A 27,863-nucleotide genomic window follows, 5' to 3' on the forward strand; every position below is an offset into this window, starting at 1 on the left:
TGTGTGTGCGTGCGTGTGTGTGTGAGTGCGTGTGTGTGTGCGTGTGTGTGTGCGTGTGTGCGCGTGTGTGTGCGTGTGTGTGAGAGCGTGTGTGTGTGCGCGTGTGTGTGTGCGTGTGGGTGTGCGTGTGTGTGTGTGCGTGTGTGTGTGCGCGTGTGTGTGTGTGTGTGCGTGTGTGTGAACATCAGCGGAGTCGTTCTCGATGTAAACGGCGCTCCCGAACTTGTGAGACTGCATGCCGGGCGAGAGGGAGGGGGAGGGGAGGCGATGGGGGTGATGCTTTGCTCCTGAGCGACTTTGCACGATGAGCGCCTGGCGGTGGTGACGATGCCTGGGCACGAGTGGCCAGCGAGCGGTGAGGCCCCCCCCCAACTGCGCCAGTCCCAGCTGACTCACTCGCCACGCGCGCCCTGAGTCGATGCCGAGTTGTGTCATCAGCCTCGTCTCGCTATCGCTGTGCACAAGGATGGGGGTGGGGTGGGGGGGCGGTCAGGAAGGGGAGGAGACGGATGGGTGGGGGCGAGTGGGTTGGAGAACGCACGGGCGAGCGGGTGGGGGGGTGCAGGCGAGGCGCGGCTGAGAAGTCCCCAACTCGTACAGCGCCGTCCCCCGCCCCTCCCTCCCTCTCTCCAAAACGCCTCCTTACACAGCCAGTCACGCATCCACCCGTCCCTCTCTCCCTCCCCTCCCTCCCCAATACATCCTCCACGCGCTGCCGGCTCGACCAGACTCGCCGGTAGCCGAGAAGCGCGGCTCGAATAGAATCGCCCGGGCAGCGTCCAAGTCGCGTCCACACCACCGCTCTCGGGCCTCAGCGCAGTGATCAGTCGCCCCCCCTCCCCGAACCCCCCCCCCCCGCAACCGCGTGCGCCCTCACGCCCCCCCCCCGCAAACCACAGCGACAGGGCGAACCGCAACCCCGAATGTGGTGGTTCTGGTGTTGAGGAGGGACACTCTCGGTCTGACAGCGAGGAAGCGAGATCGTTATTAATGTTACACGTCGGGCGCCAATTGAGTTATCCTACTTGTTGTTCTTGTTCTTCCTGGTGCTTGCGCAGAGTTTTTTTGTGCGTTACGAAGAGCGCGCACCGCGTAGCGAGGAGGATATTTTGTTGCTATTGGAAGAGTTGTCCTGAACACGCGCTTGTCGGTAACGGCGCGAAGAAGCCAGCGGCTCAACCTGTCAACAGTTGCGGCACAGCCAGCTGATAAACACGTGGACTATTACTGCTGCTGCTGCGGCTGCTGCTGCTGCGGCTGCCATCATTCGTATTTGCTCTAAGTTTGTTTACTTTGAGCATTTCTATTTCATCCAAGTCGCATGCGTCAAAGCTTTCGCCGTCACCGCCGTGCATCATCACATTCATTAATTCACTCGTTCTCATTCCTTCATTGACGTATTCATCTCTTCGATGACGCCAGAGTGAACTTTGAATTGGGTTTCAGCCGGAACGTCTCATCGTTCGCACGCCTGTACACCGCAGCATCACGACAGTCTATACATATACTGTCATCGTAGATGTATCTGGCGGCGTTAGTCTCGCATACAAGACGGCACCAGCGGTAGCAGCGTTTAAAGCGACCTGCCAATCTCGAGTCCCCACATCACCCGTGGACAGATAGTATTACTAATTCACAGCAGCTACTTGCTATTATTTTAAACCGCTTTACGGGAAGTGCCTCTTAGCTCGGCCTGACATTTCTCTCCCCCCTGTTTGGCTGCTCTCACGTCTGTGGTGGCTGAGGCGTGGGTGCCGGGTTCCGTGCACGCGGCGCAAGTGTTTTGGCTTTTCAATCAGGAAGGGCAGCAGCTGTGCTCGTACGCGCGCTCTGCACGCACAGACTGCGACGTGAGCGCGGCTGAGTCTGCCACAGACCACGACTGGAGCAGGTGTACGCCTCTCACAAGCAAGAGAGACACGTGCTGTGCATGAGGCGGGCAGGACAGCCAGGGAGATATCCAGACAGGCAGCCAACCAGGCACGCCAATATCTAGACAGGAAGTCAGCCAGACACAGAGATATCCAGACAGCCACACATCGAGACCGCCTGCCTCTCAGCAGTCCAGGCAGACAGACAGCCCCTGCGGGCGTACGGGGAACCATCCAGACATCTCTCGCCCCGCACCGCTCGGCGCAGCGCGGACGACCCGCGAGGCGGACGCGCAGACGACTGAGACGATGCGCACTCTCTTAGAGACGGGAGGCGGTGCCGGGCGGCGCTTCGCGGCACCACCCGGAGCTGCCAAACTGGCGGCCGAGGGACTCGGCGGCTCCAGCGACGCGGCGCTGCTGCACCACCACCACCACCACCTGCAGCAGCAGCAGCTGGGCACGGGGGCTGCCGGGGCCATGGGGGTGCCTGCCGCCAACTGCCAAGACGCGGCCGCCGGAGCGGGGGCCGCCGGCTCGCTGCTGCACTCGAAGCGCGCCACGGCGGACGTGCTGGCCGACCACCCCGGGGAGCTGGTGCGCACGGACAGCCCCAACTTCCTGTGCTCCGTGCTGCCCTCACACTGGCGATGCAATAAAACTCTGCCCGTGGCGTTCAAGGTGAGTGGACGATGATGGGGAGGTGGTGGTGGTGCAGCTGGTGATTGTTGGTTGCGGCGGTGGTGGTGGTGTTCACGATGGCGGTGGTGGTGATGGTGGTGATGGTGTTCACGCTGGCAGTGGTGGTGGTGGTGTTCACGATGGCGGTGGTGGTGATGGTGTTCACGATGGCGGTGGTGGTGTTGGTGGTGATTGTGACGCTGTCCGCGATGGTGATCGGGGGGTGGTGATGGTGGCGAGGAAGGTGGAGGTGGTGATGGTGTGCATACTATTGTAAAACGAATGTATGAAGTTGTTGTTGAATTGGTGGATTGCAGAGTGGATGTGTCGAGTACTGATTTGTGTGTGTGTGTGCATGTTGAGGTCGGGCAATGTCTCAGCTTGGGTTTGTAAAAGTGCAGCAGGCGTCCGACGTGGTGATGTTATGAGTTGCAATTCAGGTCGTTGTTTACGTTCGCATCATCATCTGCAGCAGCATCAGCACCACAACCATCGTGATTTAGTGGCGGGTAATATGACAGTCGATGCACCACTTTGGAATCCAATAACAGTTCTTTTTTAAAATGGATGTACTGGTCCCCGCCATAGGAATGTGGCATTGTTTAACCACCAACGGTGTGATTTAACCCGTTAGAGGACGCGACCTCCAGGCTTGCAGTTCGATTGTGACACTTAACACTGCGTCCATTGTGACCACAGCTAACTGGGTTCAAATGATTCCTGAATGAATGGGATGAGTGCGTGGATGACGTTGCGAGCGTGATGCTGTGATGTGACTGCGATGGCACAGGCGACGGGCGCGCCATCGTGACACCTGCGTAGTGACATCGCCCATCACCACCTCCAGGGTGTGCTCACCGTGTGCCATGGTTTATCTGCAGAACCCATGCACACACCGCTTCATGCACACATATGCCTTGTCTCCATACACACATACGTACACCCGCATTAATACACGCGCCCTTATAGCCACATAAACTAGACATTCATCCACGCCCACATACACACACCTTCATTGGCACCCACCTCCTCGCCTTCATATCCACATACAAACGAACTACCCCTTTGTATACACACGTACGCACACACATCCCAATGTACACATAAACACACCCTCACATGCACACCCCTTCAAACGGATATTAATGTTTGCATACACTCGCTTGCAAGCGTAAATGTGCTTAGATTTGTTCATCATAATGCAATTATGTAAATGTCGGTGGTTGTATGCAACTGCGTGTATATGTACAGAGCAATACTACTGCAATACAAACGTGTATGAGCTAATGTCTGTATGTACAGAGTAATGTCCAACATACGCATATGCAAAGACAAAGATCCTTCGTTTAGACAATTGCAGAGAGTTTGACGGGGCAAGTGCTGTTAGCGAGCACCCATGGATGCCGGCGTGACACGCCACGGGGGGTGGCTGCCGTTATCTTCCCGATGTCACGTGTCCACACACGGCTGCCACGTGTTCGCACACCGATGGAACTCGGGTTGCCGGTTGTCGTGGGCGCAGCGCGCTAACCGCTTCGTGCGCCGCTCCTCACGAGATCGGCCCACGGCAGACGCTTGCGTGCGGGTATGTGCACTTTAGAGCAGCGAACACAAATCCAAGGGCGTCCACTGCCTACATCGAACAACCAGTGAAGAAGGCTGCACAACTACGCGGGTTGTGCGCGCAGCGGTCGTCAACAGGGGTCCCTCCCGTCCTCGTCACTTCGACAGGGGTTCTAAGGTTCCTTCTAAGAACCCTCCGAGGGACAATGACCGAGAGACAAAGGCTGAATGGTACATCTTTGCGTGACGAAGGCCGCATTGTTTGCGTGTCACGATCTTCATCAGGGATGCTAAGGCTCACACGTGTTAGGATTCCTCCCTTCGGAGCCATGGCTTAGACTGAGAGCCCCCTGATGACGGCTGCTTGGCTTGTGTGAACGGCACTCGCAGCAACGTCAATATCTGACGTCTCTGCTGCTGCTGTTTCCACTCAGTTGTAAACAGCACGTGGTAAACAACGCGCATCGCCCACTTCCTGGACGCATCGGCACAACGCTGTGAACGCAGTGGCACAACAGAGTGGTTAGACTCCACGATTTTTAAGCAGCAGCAGCCGTGTCCACTCCACTGCTGGATGAAGAGTCTCCTCCCCGAGCCCGTCATCAACCGCTCCTTCTCCGCTAGGGACCGCCCTCTCGGGCGCGCTTTCTCTCTGGGTGCAAACCCCGAAGCAAATTGAACCCTCGCTTCAAAGCACGTCACACGTACACATCGTAGATTCACTTTATTTTATGTTTAGATTGCTTCAATCGTATCTGTGATCCCACGTGTTCGATTGTGCAATTGATCGGTTAGGAACACGACTCCCTTTTCTCGCCATTCGTAGTTGATGCCTCCTCCTCCGCTCCCCAGTGAGTCAACAGGACGCGGATTAGAGGCCACGTGCAAAGCGGCCCCTGTGTGATGCTCACGCCGCGTCTCTCTGCCCGAATGGATCTGCGTCTGGGCGAACGGGGTCATTACCGCGACGTGATGACGCTTTGTCCCTAGCCCTAACATCACCAAGATATATAACACACACACGCAATACTCTTAGGTTTTTTCGGTAACGTCACGTAGGTAAAAAATTATAATAATAAAATAATAATACGTGAAAATAAATCAATTAAATCACGACGTTTCGGAGGCAACACAAGCTTCCTTCATCAGGTGTAAAAAGGCACAACAAAATAACTGTACACACACACTATACACACACACTATATACACACACACACTTTATATACACACACACACAATGTATACACACACACTATATACACACACACACTATACACACACACTATATACACACACGAAAGATTGCACATTCCGACACGTAACAAAAAGATAAAATATCCTCGTTGGGGAAAGCGCTGTTATCGTGCACCTATTAACGCCAGGCCTCCGAGTTCGAAGTGCGCTAACCACAATGCCCCCGCCTCCCCAAGGTATATATGTGTAAATGTATTATATACACAACCCCCATGCATCACGACCAGTCGCCTGTATCTATAATTGATGATCCATAATAGGTTATTTTCGGGGTTAGATCGCGTAAATCTAAATGCGTCGTTAAACTCGCCACCACCCGACACCGCCACTTAGTATATTAGTATTGGCTGGGTGAAAACAATATTACGGATAATATTGGTCGCGAAAGCCTACGCGTTAAACAATTGTCACTGATGTTTACGCACCCAATCGCAGGTGCTTGTTTAAGGCCCAGTCGACCTAGAACAACAAAGATCCCCCGTATAGCCTTAACAGCCTGTAGGGGCAAGTGCTGTTAGCGAGCACCTATGAAGGCCAGAACGGTACGCGAGGGGGTGGGTTGGCCAGCACCACGCCCGGCCGCCTTTGTCTTCCCACTTGACGATGTTTACACACCACACCAGGTACTCATTTGAGGCTGAGTCGACCTAGGGGAGGCCCAGGACCGGTTCAGATAATCGTCACTGGTGTTGGCCGTGAGTGGGAATTGAACCCTGGTCGCCGGGTTCATAGCGCAGCGCGCTAACCGCTACACCAACGCACACACACACATGCACACACATACACACACACATACACACACATACACACATACACACACATTCGTGTAGCCGTCGTGTGTTTAAATGCGCGCTGTGACAGCCATCAGAGGTGGTCACTATCAGCACGTGCCTCTCGATATCCTTGGCGGGCTATGTCGGGTAGCAGAGCCGATCGAGGCAAGTGCTGTTAGCGAGTGTTTACTGCCAGTAACTGAATGAGTATAGGATGATCATATCGAATTAACATATGACTTCATGCTTGCAGGAATCTAGGTTACGGATTATCTTGTTATGGAGCATAATTGTTACTGATTATAAGAGTGCTATCCACCTGGTAAATTGGTGTAAATTGTCGGATAACACAATTATAATAACAACCGTCAACATCGCGTACCCAGGACAGCAACGAGGAGTCTCAAGATTAATTTTAAAGCGGCTGCTGCTGTGGGATAAAGTATTTGCTCACTTCCGATATTAATGGTCATTATTACTGGGTAATAGGCGTCATCGCCATTTCATCCGTTTGTGCAGATAACGAAAGCAAAGACCCCCCGTGTAGCCTTAAAAGACTGTAGGGGCAAGTGCTGTTAGCGAGCACCCCATGCAGGCGGCACGGCCCACGTGGTGGCCTGCACCACGCCCGGCCGCTTTTGTCTCCCGAGTGGCGATGTTTACACACCGCACCATGTACTCATTTAAGGCTGAGTTGACCTAGGGGAGGCCCAGGATCGGTTCAAATATTCGTCACCGATGTTGGCTATGACCGGAAATCGGATTCTGGTGGCCAGATTCGTAATGCAGCGCGCTAACCACTGCACCACCGCTCCCCACCCATATATATACTCACAAAAACACCGCATATAGTTCAACTGGATGCGTTACATTTACTATATATTAATGTAAATATCTCCTCATGTTGCGTGTGTTTTGATTTTTTTTTACATAAATAGGTCTATTTATAAATAAGTAATACATATTATAAAATATTTAAATAAAATATTTAAATATTTCATATAAAACTATATGCATAGTAAGCAAAGCTTAAATTACTCCGCATACAGCAAAGCAATGCGAAAAGTACTCCGGACGTGAAATCATCGCGTGATAATTGTATTAATGTGAGACACTGAAACATCGTGAATGCTTTGCTTAAGTGAATATGATAGTGACACAGGGGCTGGACCGAGAGTGTGTGATGGTGGCGGATGTAAAGGTTCGGGCTTGGCTCACGCTACCCCTCTACGGAAGATCAAACAGTTTGCTTTAATTGGTGCTCAAATCAAAGGCAATTCCTAAAGCTCTTATCACTGGAAACACTTTGAATTTAACATCCAGGTGGGGTGGCGTGTTACCAAATTGCTTGCCATTAAACGAACTCGCAAATGTTTGTTATATATTTATCCTCTAAATAATGCTCTGTACACTTTTTTATATATATATGCGTTCATCCAGCCAGCACCCAACACAGCGACACATTTATATATTTACGCGATTTAACACAAAAAAACGCCTGTATCATTGATGATATACGTGTGTGTACGCATGTTTAGTGTGTCTGTGTGTACATGTTTGTATCTGCGTCTTGTCGATGTGCCTGTGTATATGATCGTGGTGATCATGACGCGGTGGTGAGTGAGTGAATGTCTGCACATCGCAACGTAGAGCAATTCATTATTCCTAATTTTCTGTAACATACATTGCACTATGTATCTAGACAGCATTCACGCAGCAAAATGTTGGTGTTTGTAGATGCAAACGTTGAAATGTAATATTGTGCACACACACAAATGTGCGATTGTGTATATGTGTTAGTATGTGTATGCGACATTGTGTGTAAGTGTCATTGTGTGTATGTGCTATTATGTGTGCCACCTCCGATTAGTACGGTTGGCAACATACGGTGCAAAAGAAGTTCAACATACATACATCGTGTATATGTCTACACGCATGTGAACATCCGTTGTACCAGTGTATGTGTGTGTTCACATGTACACATACACAGTGTATGCACATCTACACGCACAGCAATGCTTCACGTTGTGTACGTGAACATAGTGCTGTGTATGTTGTGTACGTGAACATCGTGGTCTATGTGTGTTGTGTAAGTGAACCGTGCTGTGTATGTTGTGTACGTGAACATCGTGGTCTGTGTGTGTTGTGTAAGTGAACCGTGCTGTGTGTGTTGTGTAAGTGAACATCGTGGTCTGTGTGTGTTGTGTAAGTGAACCCTGCTGTGTGTGTTGTGTAAGTGAACCGTGCTGTGTGTGTTGTGTAAGTGAACCGTGCTGTGTGTGTTGTGTAAGTGAACCGTGCTGTGTGTGTTGTGTAAGTGAACATCGTGGTCTATGTGTGTTGTGTAAGTGAACCCTGCTGTGTGTGTTGTGTAAGTGAACCGTGCTGTGTGTGTTGTGTGAGTGAACATCGTGGTCTGTGTGTGCTGTGTTCACGTTGTGACGTGTTGGGTTAACGCAAGCAAGTCAGAACACATCCATATCCACACGCGTTCTGGGTGTGTGTGCGTACTCTGTGCATTCACTATATCGATATATATACACATCACACGTATACGCCAGGTAATTATAATCGATTGTAGCCACTATTTGCTTGTTACAACACCGATTTATTTTAGAGAACATATGCACAGATTGATGGTCTTTTTCAAGCCGCAGCTTCCACGGATGTCTCTTTCATAAAAGGCACGGGTTTTAAAAACAAGATCCCCAATGGCAATGCATCGCATGAACAATAGAAAATCGTTTTATTTGGAGAGAATGTGGCATAAAATCTTTGTGTGATACATATTTGTGCCAAGCGGTGTTACACACTGAAACCTACACGTATGTTGCACATGCAATACTCGTGGAGGAGAATGATTAATTACGATATAGGGTGCATGTTATTCTACACTTTCCATGTATCATTGTCCGTACCCGTAACCTTCTTGATAATAATAGAATAATCGGGTGCTTAAAACGGAAAATAAAGTATTAAACCATAATAGTGGTTTATTTTGAGGGTTAGATCGCGTAAAATATATAAATGTGTCGTTAAACCCGCCACCACCCGACATAGCCAACTATTAAGGGTTGTCACGTAAACAGAACGTGGACAATTCGTCACTCGTACAAACCTCTATTATAGGTAAGATATTAATCGACGAAAGCCTGCTACGTGTTAAAGAATATTAAATATGTAACATAATCATTTAATATTAATAGTACGTAGTAATTAACACATAAGCAAATATAGTTTAGTGTGGTCGCCGTATATATATGTGTATTTAAAACATGAACAACGAGTACAATAATAAAGACTGTAACTAAATATAATTATTGTATTTTAAAATAATATTATCAATGAACTAATGACCTAACCACAGAACCAAAGTGGCTTGTTGAGGCCTTCATCCAACAGTGGAATTGACAAAGCGCTGAACGTATTGTTGTTGTTATTGTTGTTTACTTGGCCCCGAAATACTAAATCAGAATTGTGGTTGGCACCACGTAGTATTCACGTCAGTATAACGACGACACGGGAAGGGATATTTAAAAACATAAATGTTTAATCTCAGTACGGGGAAAACTAAAGAAGTTGCGTGAACTCAAACGGTTTCGGCTTCACCGTTGGAGCTCACAGACACACACATACAAAGACAGCCCGTATAGCCTTTACTCGATTGTTGGGGCAAGTGCTGTTAGCGAGCACCTATTAAGGCCCGTACGGCAGCGTGGGGGGTGAGCACCACGCAGAGCGTGGCGCCGTCTCGCCGGTGGCGATGTTCACCACACACAGCACCAGCTTTGAGGCTAAGTCACACACGTACACACATATACATACACACACACACATATACATATACACCCACACACGTACACACATATACATACACACACATATACATACACACATATACATACACACACATACACACATATACATACACACACGTACACACATATACATACACACATATACATACACACATATACATACACACACATACACACATATACATACACACACGTACACACATACACACACGTACACACATATACATACACACATATACATACACGCATACATATACATACACATATATATACACACACATACACACACATATACATACACACGTACACACACACATACACACGCACATACATACACATACATACACACATATACATACACACACATACACACACACGTACACACATATACATACACGTACACACACACACATATACATACACACACACACGCGCATACCACACACATACACATGAATACATACGATGCGTTCACACCAACATGCACATACCACATGATACACACACATACATACACAACGACACAACAACACATCCACAAATATACGTGTACACCTACGTAATACTGCAGGGTTGTTAATACCAAACAACCTGTAAACCGCCATTGGTACCTCATTTGCCAGTAAAAAATATGATAATTGGTTTTTTACCCTTTTATCTGGCAACACAACTGACACCTTTTTTACGAGGAGTCATAATGCAAACAAAAACATAACTCTGATAATGTATGTACTGTATGCACTATACATTATCAGAGTTATGTTTTTTGTTTGCATTATGACTGCAGGTATTGTGGTCTATGCAAACATGACTCCTCGTAAAAAAGGTGTCAGTTTTGTTGCCAGATAAAAGGGTAAAAAAACAATTATCAACCTGTAAACCGGTTACCGTTTTCCACTTCCATACGTTTAACGCAACGTCCAGTTATTTAAAACGTGGTTTTTTTGTCGAAGGCCGTGGTGGGCAAGATGGTTGTTATTTCAACATTTATTCCACCCTGCCCTAACCCGCCTCTTCACATCTCAGTGTTTCATCGCCCACCGCCTTTGTCTCCCTAGTGGCGATATTTTACACACCGCACCGGGTACTGTAATAAATTTAAGTCTGAGTCGACCTAGGGGAGGCCCAGAGCCGGTGCAGATAATCGTCACCGGCGTTGGTGACCGTGAATTCGGATCGTTGGGATTGTAGCACAGCCCGTTCACCACAAAGACAAATATCTTCCCGTGTCGCCTTTAACAGACTGTTCGGTCAAGCGAGGCCCGTAACACACTCACACACGCGCACAAATGCACGCACACCTACACACACAAACGCATACAAACTGCAAACTATGAACTCTAATCTGTTACATATTCAACTAAAAGTTCTCAACACATTGATCAGCATCAGGCAGGATTGTTTGTTCGCTGGGCGCTTTGCGTTGGTGGCCACGTTGGGTCTGTGCTTAGCAAACCACGATTTTGTAAACTAAACATCTCAAACACGGCGTCGCACGGGCTGTGACGACCATCAAGGAGAGCATCAATGCACCAAAGACGTTGGGCATTAACATGTAATAGTAATAATAAGAACAGTAATGATTTTAACCATTTATAGAAAAACAAAGATCGCTCCACCAACGGTGTGAACACGAAGAGAAAAATGAGTTTGAGAAAACCAGGGCTTCATTTTCTCATGAAATAATATTGTTGTTGTCTTCGGAAGCTCAGCCCTGGAGGGTAGGAGGGTGGACAGCTCCGGCTGAAACCATCTCCTCCTTCATGATACCTCCCTCCATGATCCACCCCTCCCTTCATGATCCATCTCCCTCTTCATGATCCCTCCCTCCATGATCCACCCCTCCCTTCATGAACCATCTCCCCCTTCATGATCCCTCCCTTCATGAACCATCTCCCCCTTCATGATCCCTCCCTTCATGATCCATCTCCCTCTTCATGATCCCTCCCTCCATGATCCACCCCTCCCTTCATGATCCATCCCTCCCTTCATGATCCATCCCTCACTTCATGATCCATCCCTCCCTCCATGATCCATCTCCCTCTTCATGATCCATCCCTCCCTCCATGATCCCTCTCTACATGATCCATCTCCCTCTTCATGATCCATCCCTCCCTTCATGATCCATCCCTCCCTCCATGATCCATCTCCCCCTTCATGATCCCTCTCTTCATGATCCATCCCTCCCTCCCTCCCTCCTTCCATGATCCATCTCCCCCTTCATGATCCATCCCTCCCTTCATGATCCATCTCTTCATGATCCATCTCTCTTCATGATCCATCTCTCTTCATGATCCCTCTCTTCATGATCCATCCCCCTCTTCATGATCCATCTCCCTTCATGATCCCTCTCTTCATGATCCATCCCCCTCTTCATGATCCATCTCTCTTCATGATCCCTCTCTTCATGATCCATCCCCCTCTTCATGATCCATCTCCCTTCATGATCCCTCTCTTCATGATCCATCCCTCCCTCCCTCCTTCCATGATCCATCTCCCCCTTCATGATCCATCCCTCCCTTCATGATCCATCTCTTCATGATCCATCTCTCTTCATGATCCCTCTCTTCATGATCCATCCCCCTCTTCATGATCCATCTCCCTTCATGATCCATCTCTTCATGATCCATCTCCCTTCATGATCCATCTCTCTTCATGATCCATCCCTCCCTTCATGATCCATCTCCCTTCATGATCCATCTCTTCATGATCCATCTCCCTTCATGATCCATCTCTTCATGATCCATCCCTTCCTCCGTCCATGATCCATCTCCCCCTTCATGATCCATCCCTCCCTCCCTCCTTCCATGATCCATCTCCCCCTTCATGATCCATCCCTCTCTTCATGATCCATCTCTTCATGATCCATCTCTCTTCATGATCCATCTCTCTTCATGATCCCATTCTTCATGATCCATCCCCCTCTTCATGATCCACCTCCCTTCATGGTCCATCTCTTCATGATCCATCTCCCTTCATGATCCATCCCTCCCTTCATGATCCATCTCCCTTCATGATCCATCTCTTCATGATCCATCTCCCTTCATGATCCATCTCTTCATGATCCATCTCTTCCTTCATGTGGGCCCGCCGCTTCTCCGCGTAGGCGACGCCGCTTAGCCTGACCCGCACCCCGTGAGTCACCGAGACCGCAATGACTCCTCTCGGGTCTCGGCTCCCCGTAGAAGAGGAACCAGGCGCGAGTGGACGCAGACAGACTTCTGTCAGCAGGGCGTTTGGGGGCTTCTATAAACAGCGAGCGTGGCAGTGGGAACTGCGGCTGTTGCGGCGACCGTGCTGGGCCAGCGCTGATAACTCACACTAAAGAGGAAACCCAGTGGGACGCTTGTTGGAACTAAGCACGCACACACACACACGTGTATGTGCGTGTGCGTGCGTATGTGTGCGTGTGTGTGCTCGCTAACAGCATTTGCCCCAACTAGTCAAGGCTAGGGGGGGGGGATCTTTCTGTTTGCTCTTGTAGATCACGGGGAAGCGGTAGCGTAGTGGTTACCGCGCTGCGCTTAGAACCCGGCCACCCGAGTTCGATTCCCGCTCACGGCCACCACCGGTGACGATTATCTTCAACCGGTCCTGGGCCACCAATAGCTCAGCCTCAAACGGTGCGGTGTGTAAACATCGGCACTTGGGAGACAAAGGCGGCCAGGCGCAATGCTGGTCACCCACCCTCGCGTGTGCCGTTCCCGTCTTCATAGGTGCTCGCTAACAACAGTCTGTGAAGGCTATACGGGGGATCGTTGTCTTTGTACATCACCGGTGCAGCCGAATCGCCACAGCACACGAGGGGGTGGGTGGCCAACACCAGGCCCGGCCGCCTTTGTATCCCGAATGGCGATGTTTACACATCACACCAGGCATTCATTTGAGGCTAAGTCGAGCTAGGGGAGGCCCAGATAATCGTCAGTGGCCTTTAGTGTGAAGGGGAATCGAATCGGGTCGCCGGATGGATTCGTTGCGCAGCGCGCTAACCGCTACACTACCACCCCCCACATGTACACATCGATACACGCGTACACTACACGCTTTCATATGCACACACATATATATACTTACACGCACTTTGATATGTGCTAAATGGCCCAAAAGTAAGGACAGATATGGCTATTCAATTTATTTTTTATTAATTACATTATGTTATTTTAATAATTTGAGGTGACCCCCCAGATTAAGTCAGAACAAAACAGCGTTTAACAATGAAATGTAATGTTAACTTAAACGATGAACACATGTCAATGTCTGTGTTAAAATTAATAAAATAGCTGCATGTGTTCTGACTTTTGGGCCACCCTGTATGTACACACACAGATATATACAGACACAAACACGTATATACACACAGACACACGTGTGTACACACACAGACACACGCGTATACACACACACAGACACATATATATAGACACACAGAGACACACATATATAAAGATAAAGATCCCCCGTATAGCCTTAACAGACTGTAGGGGCAAGTGCTGTTAGCGAGCACCTATGAAGGCCAGAACGGAACACGAGAGGGTGGGGGGCCAGCACCACGCCCGACCACCTTTGTCTCCCTAGCGGCGATGTTTACACACCGCACAGGTACTCATTTGAGGCTGAGTCGACCTAGGGGAGGCCCAGGACCGGTTCAGATAATTGTCACTGGTGTTTGCCGTGAGCGGGACTCGAACCCGGGTCGCCAAGTTCGTAGTGCAGCGCGCTAACCACTACACTACCACTCCCCACTACACACATATATATACACACAGACACACACATGTATACACACACAGACACACGCGTATACACACACACACATATATATACACACACACATATAGACACACAGACACATATATATAGACACACAGAGACACACATATATATACACACAGACACACACATATATAGACACATACACACGTGTATATATAGACACAGACACACACGTATACACACATACACACATGTATACACACACATACACACGTGTATATATACACACACAGACACACGTGTATTGTGAACGATCCCTCCAGTGGGATTGCGAACGATGCCTCGCTGCTGATCTCTTCAAGGAGCATCGTGAACCATCATCACGCGAACTCCCCCACTCATCCTCGCAGCAGCAGCAGTAGCAGCAGCAGCGGCAGCAGCGGCAGCAGCAGCAGCAGCGGCAGCAGCAGCAACAGCGGCAGCAGCAGCAGCGGCAGCAGCAGTAGCAGCAGCGGCAGTAGCAGCAGCAGCAGCGGCAGCAGCAACAGCGGCAGCAGCAGCAGCGGCAGTAGCAGCAGCAGCAGCGGCAGCAGCAGCAACAGCGGCAGCAGCAGCAGAAGCGGCAGCAGCAGCAGCGGCAGTAGCAGCAGCAGCGGCGGCAGCAGCAGCAGCAGCGGCAGCAGCAGCAGCAGCAGCAGCGGTTTCTGGCTCAGCCATCGAACAAAGGCGGTGGTCACCGCATCAGCGTCGCGCGCTTTCAGATGCGCTTCTACGGCCGTCTGGAACGCTCTTCGTTCCGATATTAGAAAGCCACTGGAGCGACGCATCATCTAGATCGAAAACGAATTCCTGTATAGGACTACGTTTTGTGCTTAGCTTCTTGACCTTCCACCCGCATCTCCGATTAGCGCGGGTTGGCTACGTACGGTGCGAAAGAAGTTTAACATGCAGTACAATGAAGCGATAATTTCATAAATAAGTGAATGAGCCCGCGTCTCTCTCTCTCTCTCTGCATAATGTTTAATTCAGTCGTGCCATGCAGCGTGGCTGTCCTGGACAAGCAAATTCTAATTGTTGTGGTAGTCACCAAGGGAAGTAAAATTTCGACTTTGTAGCAACTCCCTTGTTTATCCGTCTGTACTCGCCTCGCTAATGATGTCACCTCTTAATAAATGCTCTACATTATGTTGGCGATACTGCTGCTGTTGCGATGGCAGTGGTGCACACACACACACAGCCAACAGCAAAAACGCGATGCCCTCGCCAATGACACTGTGTGTGGCCTTAAAAAAAAATACACATTTAATGGGCGACGTTTCGGGCAACGGGCCTTCTCCACAGCACATAGAGGGACCAGAGAGAGAGATAGAGTTAAATATATAAAACGCAGTTGGTTATCTGGACGTGGCTCGCTGATAATTTCTAACGAGGGCGAAGCTTAACCGTGTCCCTCATGTTGCGAGATGCATTTTATATATAGATATTAATCACTCAACAGGCCAAAAAACGGCGAGCGATAAAACGGCGCTATTCGAGTTGAAATCGACAATAGCGGATGCGTCTTCTTTGAAGGCATCTGCAGGACATAAATGTTCGACGGCGGAATTGTGTTCGCGAGTGAAACGGTTCATTGATTTACCCGCACGCGTTCAGCTTCATCGCAATCGCCAACTCGCGTACCACCGCGGCCGTAACGCAGCCGCCGCAAGTATTCACAGGTAGGTGCGCGTCGCGTTACGAATGAACTCACGCCAACGAAGAGCGAAACACAGTGGCGTTGTTTTTTTTGAACCGATACTTTGTTCAAATATCCCAAATTCAGCACGATCCTCCTGAAAGTCAAACGGATAGCATTGGTTCTGGAAACGGTTACCGGTTTATTGTTTGACGCGCCCGCTGTTTGGTTCACGGGATTAATGGGCTGTGTTGTGCTGCTGGCTGTTGTTGCAAACAGCCAACGCCACCGCTGTTGCTGCTGTTGCTGCTGCTGCTGCTGTGCGTGTTGTGAGCAGATGTGCGTAGCCGCCTATATCGGCGGAAGGAAATTATGCAACGCGTCCCGCGTAGCGCAATTCCACTATGAGTTCATAAAGCTTCCACACACTACACGCAAAGGTCCCCCGTATAGCCTTGAACAGAGTGTGTGGGGAGGCGGGGGCAAGTGCTGTTAGCGAGCAGCACTTATGAAAGGCCGACACGGCACAGGAACGAGGGTGGGTAGCCACCAGCACCACGTCTGGCTCGCTGGGTTCGTAGTGCAGCGCGCTAACCACAGCGCCACCGTTCCCCATTACACACCACACACACATCATCAGCCTGGTACAGCCCTTAAAGGCAAGTGTTGTTAGCGAGCACCTGCCTAAACACTGCACGTACACACACACACGCGCGCGACAAACAATACAATGAACAGAGGTGCAATTAGCGCATTCTCCGAATTATAAGACGCTTCGGAAAGTAAGACCCGGCCCCAAACTTGTGGCCGGTGTCCATATAAGGTATACAAATATGGTCAAACATACAAGCCTTAACATACCTTTGGGGCGAGTACTAGTTTAAGTCTGTAGCCCAGAATCGTTTCAAATATCGGCCACTGATATATTTATTTGTGAGCGGGAATCGGAACTCGGGTGCCATGGTTCGAAGCGCGGTGCACTGACCGCTTCATTGGCGCTTTCCATACCTCGTCGCACACACACGCGGACACGAGGCGTGACACTACCTCGTTACATTTGAAGTGCATGAAACACATTTCACGTGTTATTTAGTGAGTGAAGTTGTTAAAAAAAAACATATATACAAATGTGGGCAAATGTCTGACTCGAGACCGCCTCTTACAGCTGATATTCCCCGCAAGGAGCAACACCGGTGTTTGCTGATTGTGTTCGAGTGCACGTCAGCCCAGCGCTGTGCCCCGGGACGGGTTTCAATCAGTGCATCGTGCACGCCAGCTATGACGTCTTGGATCAGATGCATAGAAACGGACAAAAAAAATAACCAGAAAAATAACTTGAAATCTTTCAAATAAGCGCGAAGAGAAACGCATTTCTTGGAATCAAGAGACGGGAAGAGACGCACACGAATTGGGAAACAAACGCAACCCAGCGACATCATTTCGCAAATCAGAGACATCATTGCCGACTTTTAATAAATAAATAAAATTCAGTAAGGGCCTTCGGCTGAACGCGGCTGGCGATGGGCGAGTCGGCTCACCGCGGAGTAGCGCAGCTGGAGGAGAGAGGACAACCAGACCGCGGAGATGGAGCGAACACGCGGCCATCAGCTGGTGTGCACGAGTCAGATGGGACGTGGGATAATGAGCGGATAGCCACGACGCACGGGGAGGGGGGGCGGAGGACGATCTTCATCCAGCAGCGGAGAGAACATGGCCGGCGATTTTCAGCTCGTTCGCCGTGAGACCGACTTGGAGCGAAGGGGACTCGACTCGGGCTGCAGTCGGAGAACTGCGACGTGACGACGCCATTGGGGCCATCCTTGTCACGTGGTGTCGTTCATTGTCACGAGGTGTCGCAGCTGCAACCTGAGTATATTAAGATAAAACAACAACAACATTTGCCACAACTAAACAAATGACTTTGGAACCAGTCTCGCTCGAATTCATGAACAAAGGGAACGGTAGCCCCCGGAATAGCTTCAATCGACTGTTGGGGCAAGTGCTGTTCGCAAAGCCAGATCGGCAAACGAGGGGGTCGGTGACCAGCACCACGCCCGGCCGCCTTTGTCTCCCGAGTGGCGATGTTTAACGCATCCCACCAGATTAGTAATTTGAGGCTGAGTCGACCGAGCGGAAGGCCAGGACGGTTCATATTTTACACGACCGCTCCCCCTACCTTAGCAGGAACAATCTGGGGCGCCCATCCGGGAATAATAATGATAAACCTGTTTATGGGATTATAGAAATATAGGGCACAACATATTATAGTGTTTGTATGCATCGGGACACCTTGTATGTATGTTGAACTTCTTTCGCAACGTACGTAACCAACCGCGCTAATCGGAGATGCGAGGGAAGGACAACGAACTCAACACAAAAAATCACTTCCAAAGAAATACGTTTTCAATTTAGATTTAAACGTGCATAGCTCCAAGCGACTTCCTAGCATCGAAACGGAAAAGCGTCCTCGAGTGGTAGTCCCTTACGCCAATAACTCCTAATCCAAGCGCTGCTTACGACAGAAACGCAATGAGAACAAGACGTGGCATTATACCGCGATTAGCAACATAGGGCCGTGTCTCAAGACGCCGTACAGACACTGTGGGCACATCTACCACGTGCAGAGCCAAGCGTCGGTAGACTTGGGCAGGACACGTCATGGCTACAGCAGGGATAATGATGATGGTGGTAATGATGCCAGATGGTCAATCATCAATTACAAAGCGGCAGCCACGGGACGGGAAAGCGTCCGATAGAACGCACCCTGAGAGATGGAGCGTGGATGGTTAACATCGCAGTATCGTGAGAGATGGCGGCGACTTTGGGGAGAGAGAGAGAGAGCCCTTCATGCAGCAGTGGAGAGATAGCGGCAAAAGCCGGGGGTGCGGTGCCTGGGGCAAATCTCGCCGCGTGTATTACATCTGACACCACCCGTGACGTCAAAGCGCGGGGCCCCCCAAAGCGCGGGGCCCGGGGCGGTTGCCCTGATTCGCCGTCCACTACTCAGCTCGCTCACCAACCTCGACATTAAAAAATAAGAGAGAAGCGAAATCTCGAAGACGCTTTGAGTTTCAGGTTCAATTGATTTTCAATGGACGGATCGCCGTGCCGTCGTCTGTCCGACGTTCCGGCCGGGCTTGCCTTTCGGGTTTACCATGGGGCCATACGTGCTCTCACACGAAAACACCACCACACCCACGAATACCTCTCTCCCGATGGCTACTTGCCAGGTGCCTACTACGACAAGCTAGCAGCGAAACGGAAAAAAACATTCAGAGAGCAATTCAGCCCTGGGTAATAACAACAACAACACAACACAGTGACAGAGTTATTTGTACGTCCGGGAAAGCCTCAACTGAGTCTCGTAACTTTTTTCACCACGGTCTTGCCGGGTCTCCCCCGTCGCAGACAATGATTGCTGTGTGTACTGTATTGCAAATTGACGACTGTAATCTGCCGGCACACAATGGTCTCACTCTTGCGAATGAAGCCACGGGATCTTTAAATTGTTTCCACTGAAGCAGATGGCGCGCGTAGAAATGATTACAGGACACATCCCGTAGTGGTCAACACAGGACACACACACACACAGCAGTGGTCAACACAGGACACACACACACACAGCAGTGGTCAACACAGGACACACACACACACAGCAGTGGTCAACACAGGACACACACACAGCAGTGGTCAACACAGGACACACACACACACAGCAGTGGTCAACACAGGACACACACACACACACAGCAGTGGTCAACACAGGACACACACACACACAGCAGTGGTCAACACAGGACACACACACACACAGCAGTGGTCAACACAGGACACACACACACACAGCAGTGGTCAACACAGGACACACACACACACAGCAGTGGTCAACACAGGACACACACACACACAGCAGTGGTCAACACAGGACACACACACACCGTAGTAGTCAACACAGGACACACACACACACACACAGCAGTGGTCAACACAGGACACACACCCCGCAGTCGTATTGAGCGGGGCGGCCGCTGGAGCTCGAACCGTGAACCTGTGTAACAAAGCGGACGTGTCATCCGCCCGAGATGAAAGATGTTTGCCGCGGGCATCACCGATGGTTACATCACAACAGTGAACCGCGCTACAAATGGGATAGCCCGTTCCCGCGGGCCCTTGTGGAGATGGATCGGGGGGCCTCGCGGGTGGTGGTGGTGCTGGGGGGGGGGGCGAGACAAGGCGATGGGAGGGGGTGAACAGCTGTCACAGTCTGTACACAGCAGGTCCGCAGGGAGACCTGCTGGACCATAGCCCGCGTTGTGTAACGCAAGGCTGCGCGGATGGATCGGGGTGATCATCGATTGAGCTGGGAGTTTGTTTCGCAAAAACAAGAGCCATTAACGAGGTATTCTCTTGTTCTCGCTCCGTGACACATGATGATGAATTACAGAGCTCCCATGTATAATGTAGTCGACGTGCGCGTGTGGTATAGAACTCTATGCGGCGACGGCGAGGGGGCACGTGGTTGATGTCGAGTTCGGGACGACTCTTGAGAGATGCGTTAAAATACAACTAAAGACAAAGCCCCTTTCTCAGCCCAACGATCCGGTTCGCTCACGTCTACAGAGTGCGTCCGTGTACACACACACGGGGGGGGAGGGAGGGGAGTGCGCGTGGTGTGTACGCCGCCAATTGATGCGAGTCTGTCCCCGTGCCGTGCTGGGCGAGGGTGCTGGTGGTTGTTGTGTCACCATACTTCTCCACGCTGGCACGGACTCCGCTCGCTAGAGCTGCGCGATGAAGCGCGTCTGTCGAGGACATCTGGAATCCACTTGAATACTCTCCGGACTGTGATAGTTGTCGTTCGGACATTATGTTTTGACGCGTACAAGCGCTTTGCGATCTATTGGTGAAAGGCGCTGTATAGAAACGTAAATGTTTGTTTTATTTTATAGATGATTGCCGGATGTGTTGAGTTTGTCATTTTTATTTTCTTGTGCGCCACCGGCCCACGCCGTCGTAGTAACAGCAGCAGCAGCAGCAGCGTGTCACGCATCGCAGGAGATGCCAGCGAAGTGAAAACATAATCGCACGTTATATCGACGCGACATTTTTTGTTTGCCGGTATGAACATGATGCCTCGCAAAATGTCTCTGTTTGTCGTGTGAACGTCTGAACGCCTGTTTCATTGTCAGAAAGGGTAAAACCCCTCGACGTATTTGTCATCATCGTCCTCTCTCTCTCTCTCCCCCCCATGTCCACGCAAGGTGGTGTCTCTGGGCGGCGTCCCCGACGGAACCGTGGTCACGGTGCTCGCCGGCAACGACGAGAACTACGCGGCCGAGCTGCGCAACGCCACGGCCGTGATGAAGCAGCAGGTGGCTCGCTTCAACGACCTGCGCTTCGTGGGCCGCAGCGGCAGAGGTCAGCGCGAGCTCTGCATCATGCTGATATGAGCTACCCGTCGGAGGCCGTCGGACTGCGAGAAGGGCTGCGTGCAGAGCGAGAGAGAGCGAGCGAGAGAGAGAGCGAGCGAGAGAGAGCGAGAGAGAGAGCGAGAGGTGGGGGTTTACATAAAGCAAAGTAAAAAAAAATTACGAAATGATAAACGAAGCAAAGTGCCGACTACACCGAGCATCCTCTTGTTTCCACTGATCGTAAAAAAAAAGAGTTCAGCGCGTCGCATTTCGCCGTGTGCGTCCATCTGTGACTCGTCGTGTCCCCCCCCGCCCCCCCGCCCGCCCCCTGTGAGAACGGATGAAGCTCCGGGCAGCTCACGTCCTCTCTCACTCCTTCTCTCTCTCTCTCTTTCCGTATCTTCCCTCCACTCGCATCACCCTGTCACCCGTGACATCTTCACCTGCTCATTCATTCTCCTCTCCTTCCTGCCCGGCGCTCCGTCTTCTCTCTCTCTCGCTTCTCATCTCGAGCCGTGCTCTCCTCCTCTCCGTCCCAGCATCACTTCCTTGTGCCGCTCACCTTGCCCTCTCTGCTGCCCCGTTTGCAAAACTGACTCCTCTTTTTTTTACGATCAGTGGAAACAAGAAGATGCTCGGTGTAGTCGGAACTTTGCTTCGTTCATCATTTCGTATTTCTTTTTTAAACTTTGCTTTATGTAAACCCCCACCTCTCGCTCACTCTCTCGGTCACTCTCTCGGTCACTCTCTCGCTCACTCTCTCGGTCACTCTCTCACTCTCTCGTTCTGCACGCAACGGACTCCTCCCTCCGTGGTGTACCACGGGTACGAAGTTTTACGTACTCTACATTTACGGGATTATTATTACAATCGCTAGCTATACGTGGAAATCTGATGTATATGGCTACGTCGGGTGGTGGGAGGGTCTGACGACATCACCTGTCCAAAGAACAATGCGACTTATTCAAAAAGTCAATCGTGAATTGCTACATTTGTATTTTACAAGACGTACAGATAATTGGTATACGGGGGAAAACAAATCTCTGTTCCACACAACAGCAGGGTGCTGACGTGTGTTGAACTTCTTTCGCACCGTACGTAGCAAACCGCTCCAATCGGAGGTGCGAGTGCACACTGCACGCGCGCGTGTACACACACACACACGTGGGTGCGCGTGTGTATGTCTGCACGCGCGTCTACGCACACACACACACACACACGTGGGTGAGTGTGTGTGTGTACACGCGCGTCTACGCACACACACACACGTGGGTGCGTGTGTCTGTGCACGCGCGTCTACGCACACCCACACACGCGGGTGCGTACGTACACGCGGACACACCACCACCACAGCACCTCGCCGGCGTTCCTAGAGCCATACCCCTCGCTTTGTAAACCCCTGCTCCGCTGCGCGATTCATTGCCACGATCCCTATTCACGATGACAGGATGCAGTGTAGTATTCGAGAGTCCATTGTTGTTGTTGTTCCCATCGCGTTTGTTGCTGTCGTTCTGTCGCCCTGATAGCGACACACGTTCACCACCACATGGCAAGCCTAGAGCACGTGCACTCGCCGACTCTCGCACGCGCGACTCGAGCAGCGTCACCGATCTTAAGGATCGACGACGAGAACAATACGCGCCGATTGATGATTAATATCCCCAATCGCAATGAATATAATGAAGATCGATTGTCACATTTCGATAAGGACGCCGTGTCGCAGGAATGTGCCAAAAATCGAGCATAGCAAACGTCGTGTTAGCATGCGAACTCTGGGCTGTCAGAGCATGTTGGTTGGCATGTTCACCACAAGTACCCGCCTGTGGTTAATGAGAACTTTATTCCTTGCCACAAGTTTCTGATTTGGTGTTTGAACATCCTAACGCCTCCGGTTTTATTGCCGGAAAAGGTAAAAGTCTTCTTATTTTTTCACGCTTTGATACCGGCAAACGGGTCGCATGTTGAACTCTTGATTCGTTCACCGCTCAAGTGAAAGGTGATCGATCCTCCGTTCGCCGACCCCCCCCAGCCATCGGAATCGCCGTTTGTGTTTTGATGAAGCGGTCGACTGCGGGGGTCGACGGGCGAGACATTCCCCCGGGGGGTCGCGGTGACTCAGCGCTGGGAAGGAGCGAGTCAGCGGCGAGTGGGACGGGGCTGTCTGGGATGTAGGAGGATTGCTTACAGGGGGAGCGCCAGTGTAGTGGTCAGCGCAAAGCGCTCACGGCCACCAACATCAGTGACGATCATCTGAAACGGTCTTGGGCCTCCCCTAGGTCGACTCGGCCTCAAATGAGTAGCTGGTGCCGTGTGTGAACATCGCCACCGGGGAGTCAACGGCGGCCGGGCGTGGTGTTGGCCACCCACCCACCTGCCCGCTCGTGTGCCGTGCGGGACTTTATCGAGGCGTTCGCTAGCAGCACTTGCCCCGACAGTGTGTCAAAGGCCATGCGGGGGACCGTTGTCTTTGTGATTGCTCATGCGGGCAGTTGGCACTGAAGTGTGACTTCCATGTCTCAAGCGACACGGCGATTACATTTGGTGACGGATGTCGTGGTTTATGCATTTCGTGTGATGTGTACTGTATATGATATCCACAGTCAGACTACATACTCTATATAGTTAACTACCTCGCCTGGTATACAGGAGTTCGTGGGTTCGATCCCGACCCTGACGCCTGTTGTGTATTTGGAGTTCGCGTGTCTCTCTCTCTCCGTGGTGGCGTGGATTTTTCTCCGGGTCCTCCGGGTTTTCCCTCCACATTTAGTAACACGCATTTAGAGTATTTGGCTGCTACACATTTCCACATGGTAAACCACTTCGATGGGCTATCATTTGTGTCCAGGTCGCTTCTTCAAAAGAGTTTCATAGCTAAGTGGGCCTTGCCTGGTAAATAATATGAAAAACAATAGTTTATAGTTTTACAGCTTATGCTGTGTATGGTGGGTTCTACGGGATCGGAATCATGGCACGGGACACAGCCTATGAAGTTGCAAACTCAAACGTTGTAATTTATCCTGATAATCGCAAAATGTAAGACGAGTTTATAAATTGTGCTTACACAGCAGGTCGGTGTGATAGACAATACAGGACAGCCAGTCTCACCAATATGCCTGAACAAAGGTTGTGTAACGCCGTTACCGTGGCATAGTGAATAGAAAAAGATGCCGTCTCCCTCGCCTCTAGCAGGCTGTTGGGGCAAGTGCTGTTAGCGAGCACCTGCCAAGGCCGACACGGCACCACGCCCGGCCGCCTTTGTCTCCCCAGTGCTGATGTTTACACACGGCACCAATTAAGGCTGAGCCGATCCTAGGGGAGGCCCAGGACGGGTTCAGATATTAGTCAATATTGGCTGTGAGCGGGAATCAAACTCGCGTGCGCAGTGCGCTAACCACTCCGCCTTTTAATAAAAAATGACACACTATCGGTGTGAAAACGTCAGTGAGGGCTTTAACTTAGTCCCGGGGCTGAGCTTCAGAAAACATCGCCTACTTGCTTACGCCTTGATCTGCACCGAAAAAAAAAACTAATTGTCAATGTGTGGATGAGGGGAATGGACCTGTTCACTGGTTGAGCGGTAGGGGCCCGGGGAAAATATTGAAAGAGAGTTTAAACCCTGGTAAAAACAAAACAACTACGAGAACAATGCGGTTTATTGATGCAGGAAAAAGCCTCGTTTTGTCTGAGGACCCACGTGGACATCACATTAACCACTTATTGAGTGACCACTTATTATTCACATTCGGGTGAAATTATATATATATTGCAGTACTGTCTATGCGTACAATTTAATTCTCAAACACGGAATATGTTTCACAATAAGTAAAATCGCACCTCCGATTTAAGCACGGTTGCCCTACGTACGGTGCAAAGGAAGTTCAGCGTACATACAGGCCGTGCGGTGTGGATGCAATGCCGCTACTGCGCGAGGGAGGGGGGGATGGGTAATTTGCGCAGTAATTAAACACAAACACAAAACAAGGACGGTCCCTATTGCCCGGCCAGCCGTGATGAATGGAGGTCGTGGCCGGGCACCGTGTTCGTTGCGAGCTAATGGGACGGGGTTCTTAGGACTCGTTGGGCACGTCCTCTGAGCCTCTGATGGGGTCAAAGAATTGAACCCGGGACATCGTTAACCCTTTCCCGTCCCGAGACGCACTGCAAGTTGCAGGGTGGGCGTCCCGTTCACCGCTGAATCTCGAAACGCGCAAGCGGTGCGGCGTTAATTTTATTTAGAGACGCGTAGCGCCTTTGTTTTTAAAGACGTCGTTACTCACCGCAGAGAACCGTAGCAACACGACCGCCGCATTCTACGACAGTTGGCGGCCAAACTGTGCCACACGCCCTCCCGCATGGCCTTGTGGGAGCCTCGGTACCGATGAAGCTGTTTCAATTTAGTCTTTCTTCAGATTCCGTTCCGAGGACGTGCACGTCATCGGAATGGAACCGGAAGAAAAACTGACGACTTATACGTACGTTCGGATGACGTACACGTACGTCATTGGAAGGGGAAAGGGATTCAAGCGACGCACGGAGCAGGGACGGCTGGCGAGTGGAGAGTGGGATGCGAGGGACGCGAGGCAAAGCGCCGCTGTGTGAACACGCACACGAGGGGACTTCTCAACGTCAGGGTTCGTTTTGTCTCACCTGGTGAGACCCCCCCGTCCCCCCTCCAAGAGGCTAGGATCGAGTGGCATTTGGCATTTGGCTCAGAGGGTTGACCTGGGTCACCAAAGTGACACAAGCAGGAATATACAAAAACAACAGCAACAATAACAACAACAACAACAACAATTGAACAATGAAGCAAATTGAAAGCATAGCACAGAAGTCAACCAAAAAGCAATTTATAGCAAAACAACGACTGTGTTACAGTGCGCAAACAATCAATATTAAATGCAATTATTTTGCCGTAACAAAAGTTGGCTTTGACGAATTACTATTAGGAATGATTAGGAGTAACTTTTAGCAAGGGGAGAAAAAACATACTTGGGGTGGTTATTACATTAGTGTGTACACTTTGATGACAGGCGTTTAGAAGTTAAAACACCAAATGGATACCTATTGCAAGTCAGACTTGATGCCCTGCCGGGTATATATACACACACACGCGGATTGCGCAGCGTTACACCGGGGAGGCGAGTGATTTATCGCAACGTTTGTGTGTATGTGTGTGTGTCAGTGTTATATAAATAGCACGCGTGCACACAACTCACGGTTATCTGCGCCGTTGTGGTATTTTATAACAGCGGTGGCCCCGAGCCACCGAAGATAACCACCCAGCCCGGCGTGGCGTGAGTGACCTGTGGCCTGAGCTATACTCGCAGCCGATTGTCGCGGTTATCGCGAGCGAGCTTCAAGATTTCACGCCAAAGCCACAGCGTGCAACGTGGCCCCGAAATTGTATTTAGAATTGCGTGTAACTCGCCCTTTGACAGAATGAACACGAAGGGAAGCAATGGCTAATTATAGCGTCTGTGAGAAATGATAGTCGAGTTATTATTGTAGGTGACGAAAACAACCACGATATAATTCGTAGGCGGTTTAACGAACCGTGAGGCCAAGCAAGTGGTTGTGTGGTGGAGTGGTTGTGTGGTGGAGTGGTTGTGTGGTGGAGTGGTTGTGTGGTGGAGTGGTTGTGTGGTGGAGTGGTTGTGTGGTGGGTAGCACGCGGTGCTGTGAACATCATCTGGCCAGTGATATCAGAACTGAGCGATATCCGAAACGGTCTTGGACCTTGCCCACTCCTCCTTCACCTAACCGGCACTGATGAAGGTGGGGAAGTATGGTCAAAGTATGGTCAGAGTATGGTCAAGTATGGTCAAACGACCGCCCATGACCGACACGGTAGGCCTTCGTCAAGCAGTAGATCGACATAGTGAGCTGTAAGTTATATCGTAGACAAATTAATTCATATTATCATCATCATAATACATTTCTTCAGCGTTTTTTTTTCTCTTCACCAAAGCTACCCGGGACTATAGGATGCAAGGTGAATCTCATTCTATCACCTGCATCTCATGACGAGTTTAACAAGGGGGGGGGGGGGGGGTCGCATCACCTGGCCTTGGTTCCACACTCGAGTGCGGTGGAAAACGGCGCAC

At 50.5% G+C, this 27,863-nt stretch overlaps 1 protein-coding gene across 1 annotated transcript in view; it reads left to right on the forward strand.

Moving 5' to 3' along the window:
* The first annotated feature begins 872 nt into the window (after positions 1–872).
* The window catches only part of LOC144948600 (runt-related transcription factor 3-like), a 62,237-nt gene continuing 35,246 nt past the window's right edge, over positions 873–27,863 (forward strand). The window contains exons 1-2 of the mRNA XM_078878184.1: positions 873–2,552; positions 21,610–21,766. Of these exons, the coding sequence (XP_078734310.1) occupies positions 2,181–2,552; positions 21,610–21,766 (529 nt within the window). The 5' untranslated portion in view covers positions 873–2,180. The remainder of the gene's footprint in view (positions 2,553–21,609; positions 21,767–27,863) is intronic.

The sequence above is a fragment of the Lampetra fluviatilis genome, chromosome 50, assembly GCF_964198595.1.
Source record: "Lampetra fluviatilis chromosome 50, kcLamFluv1.1, whole genome shotgun sequence".
Taxonomy (NCBI): Eukaryota; Metazoa; Chordata; class Hyperoartia; order Petromyzontiformes; family Petromyzontidae; genus Lampetra; species Lampetra fluviatilis.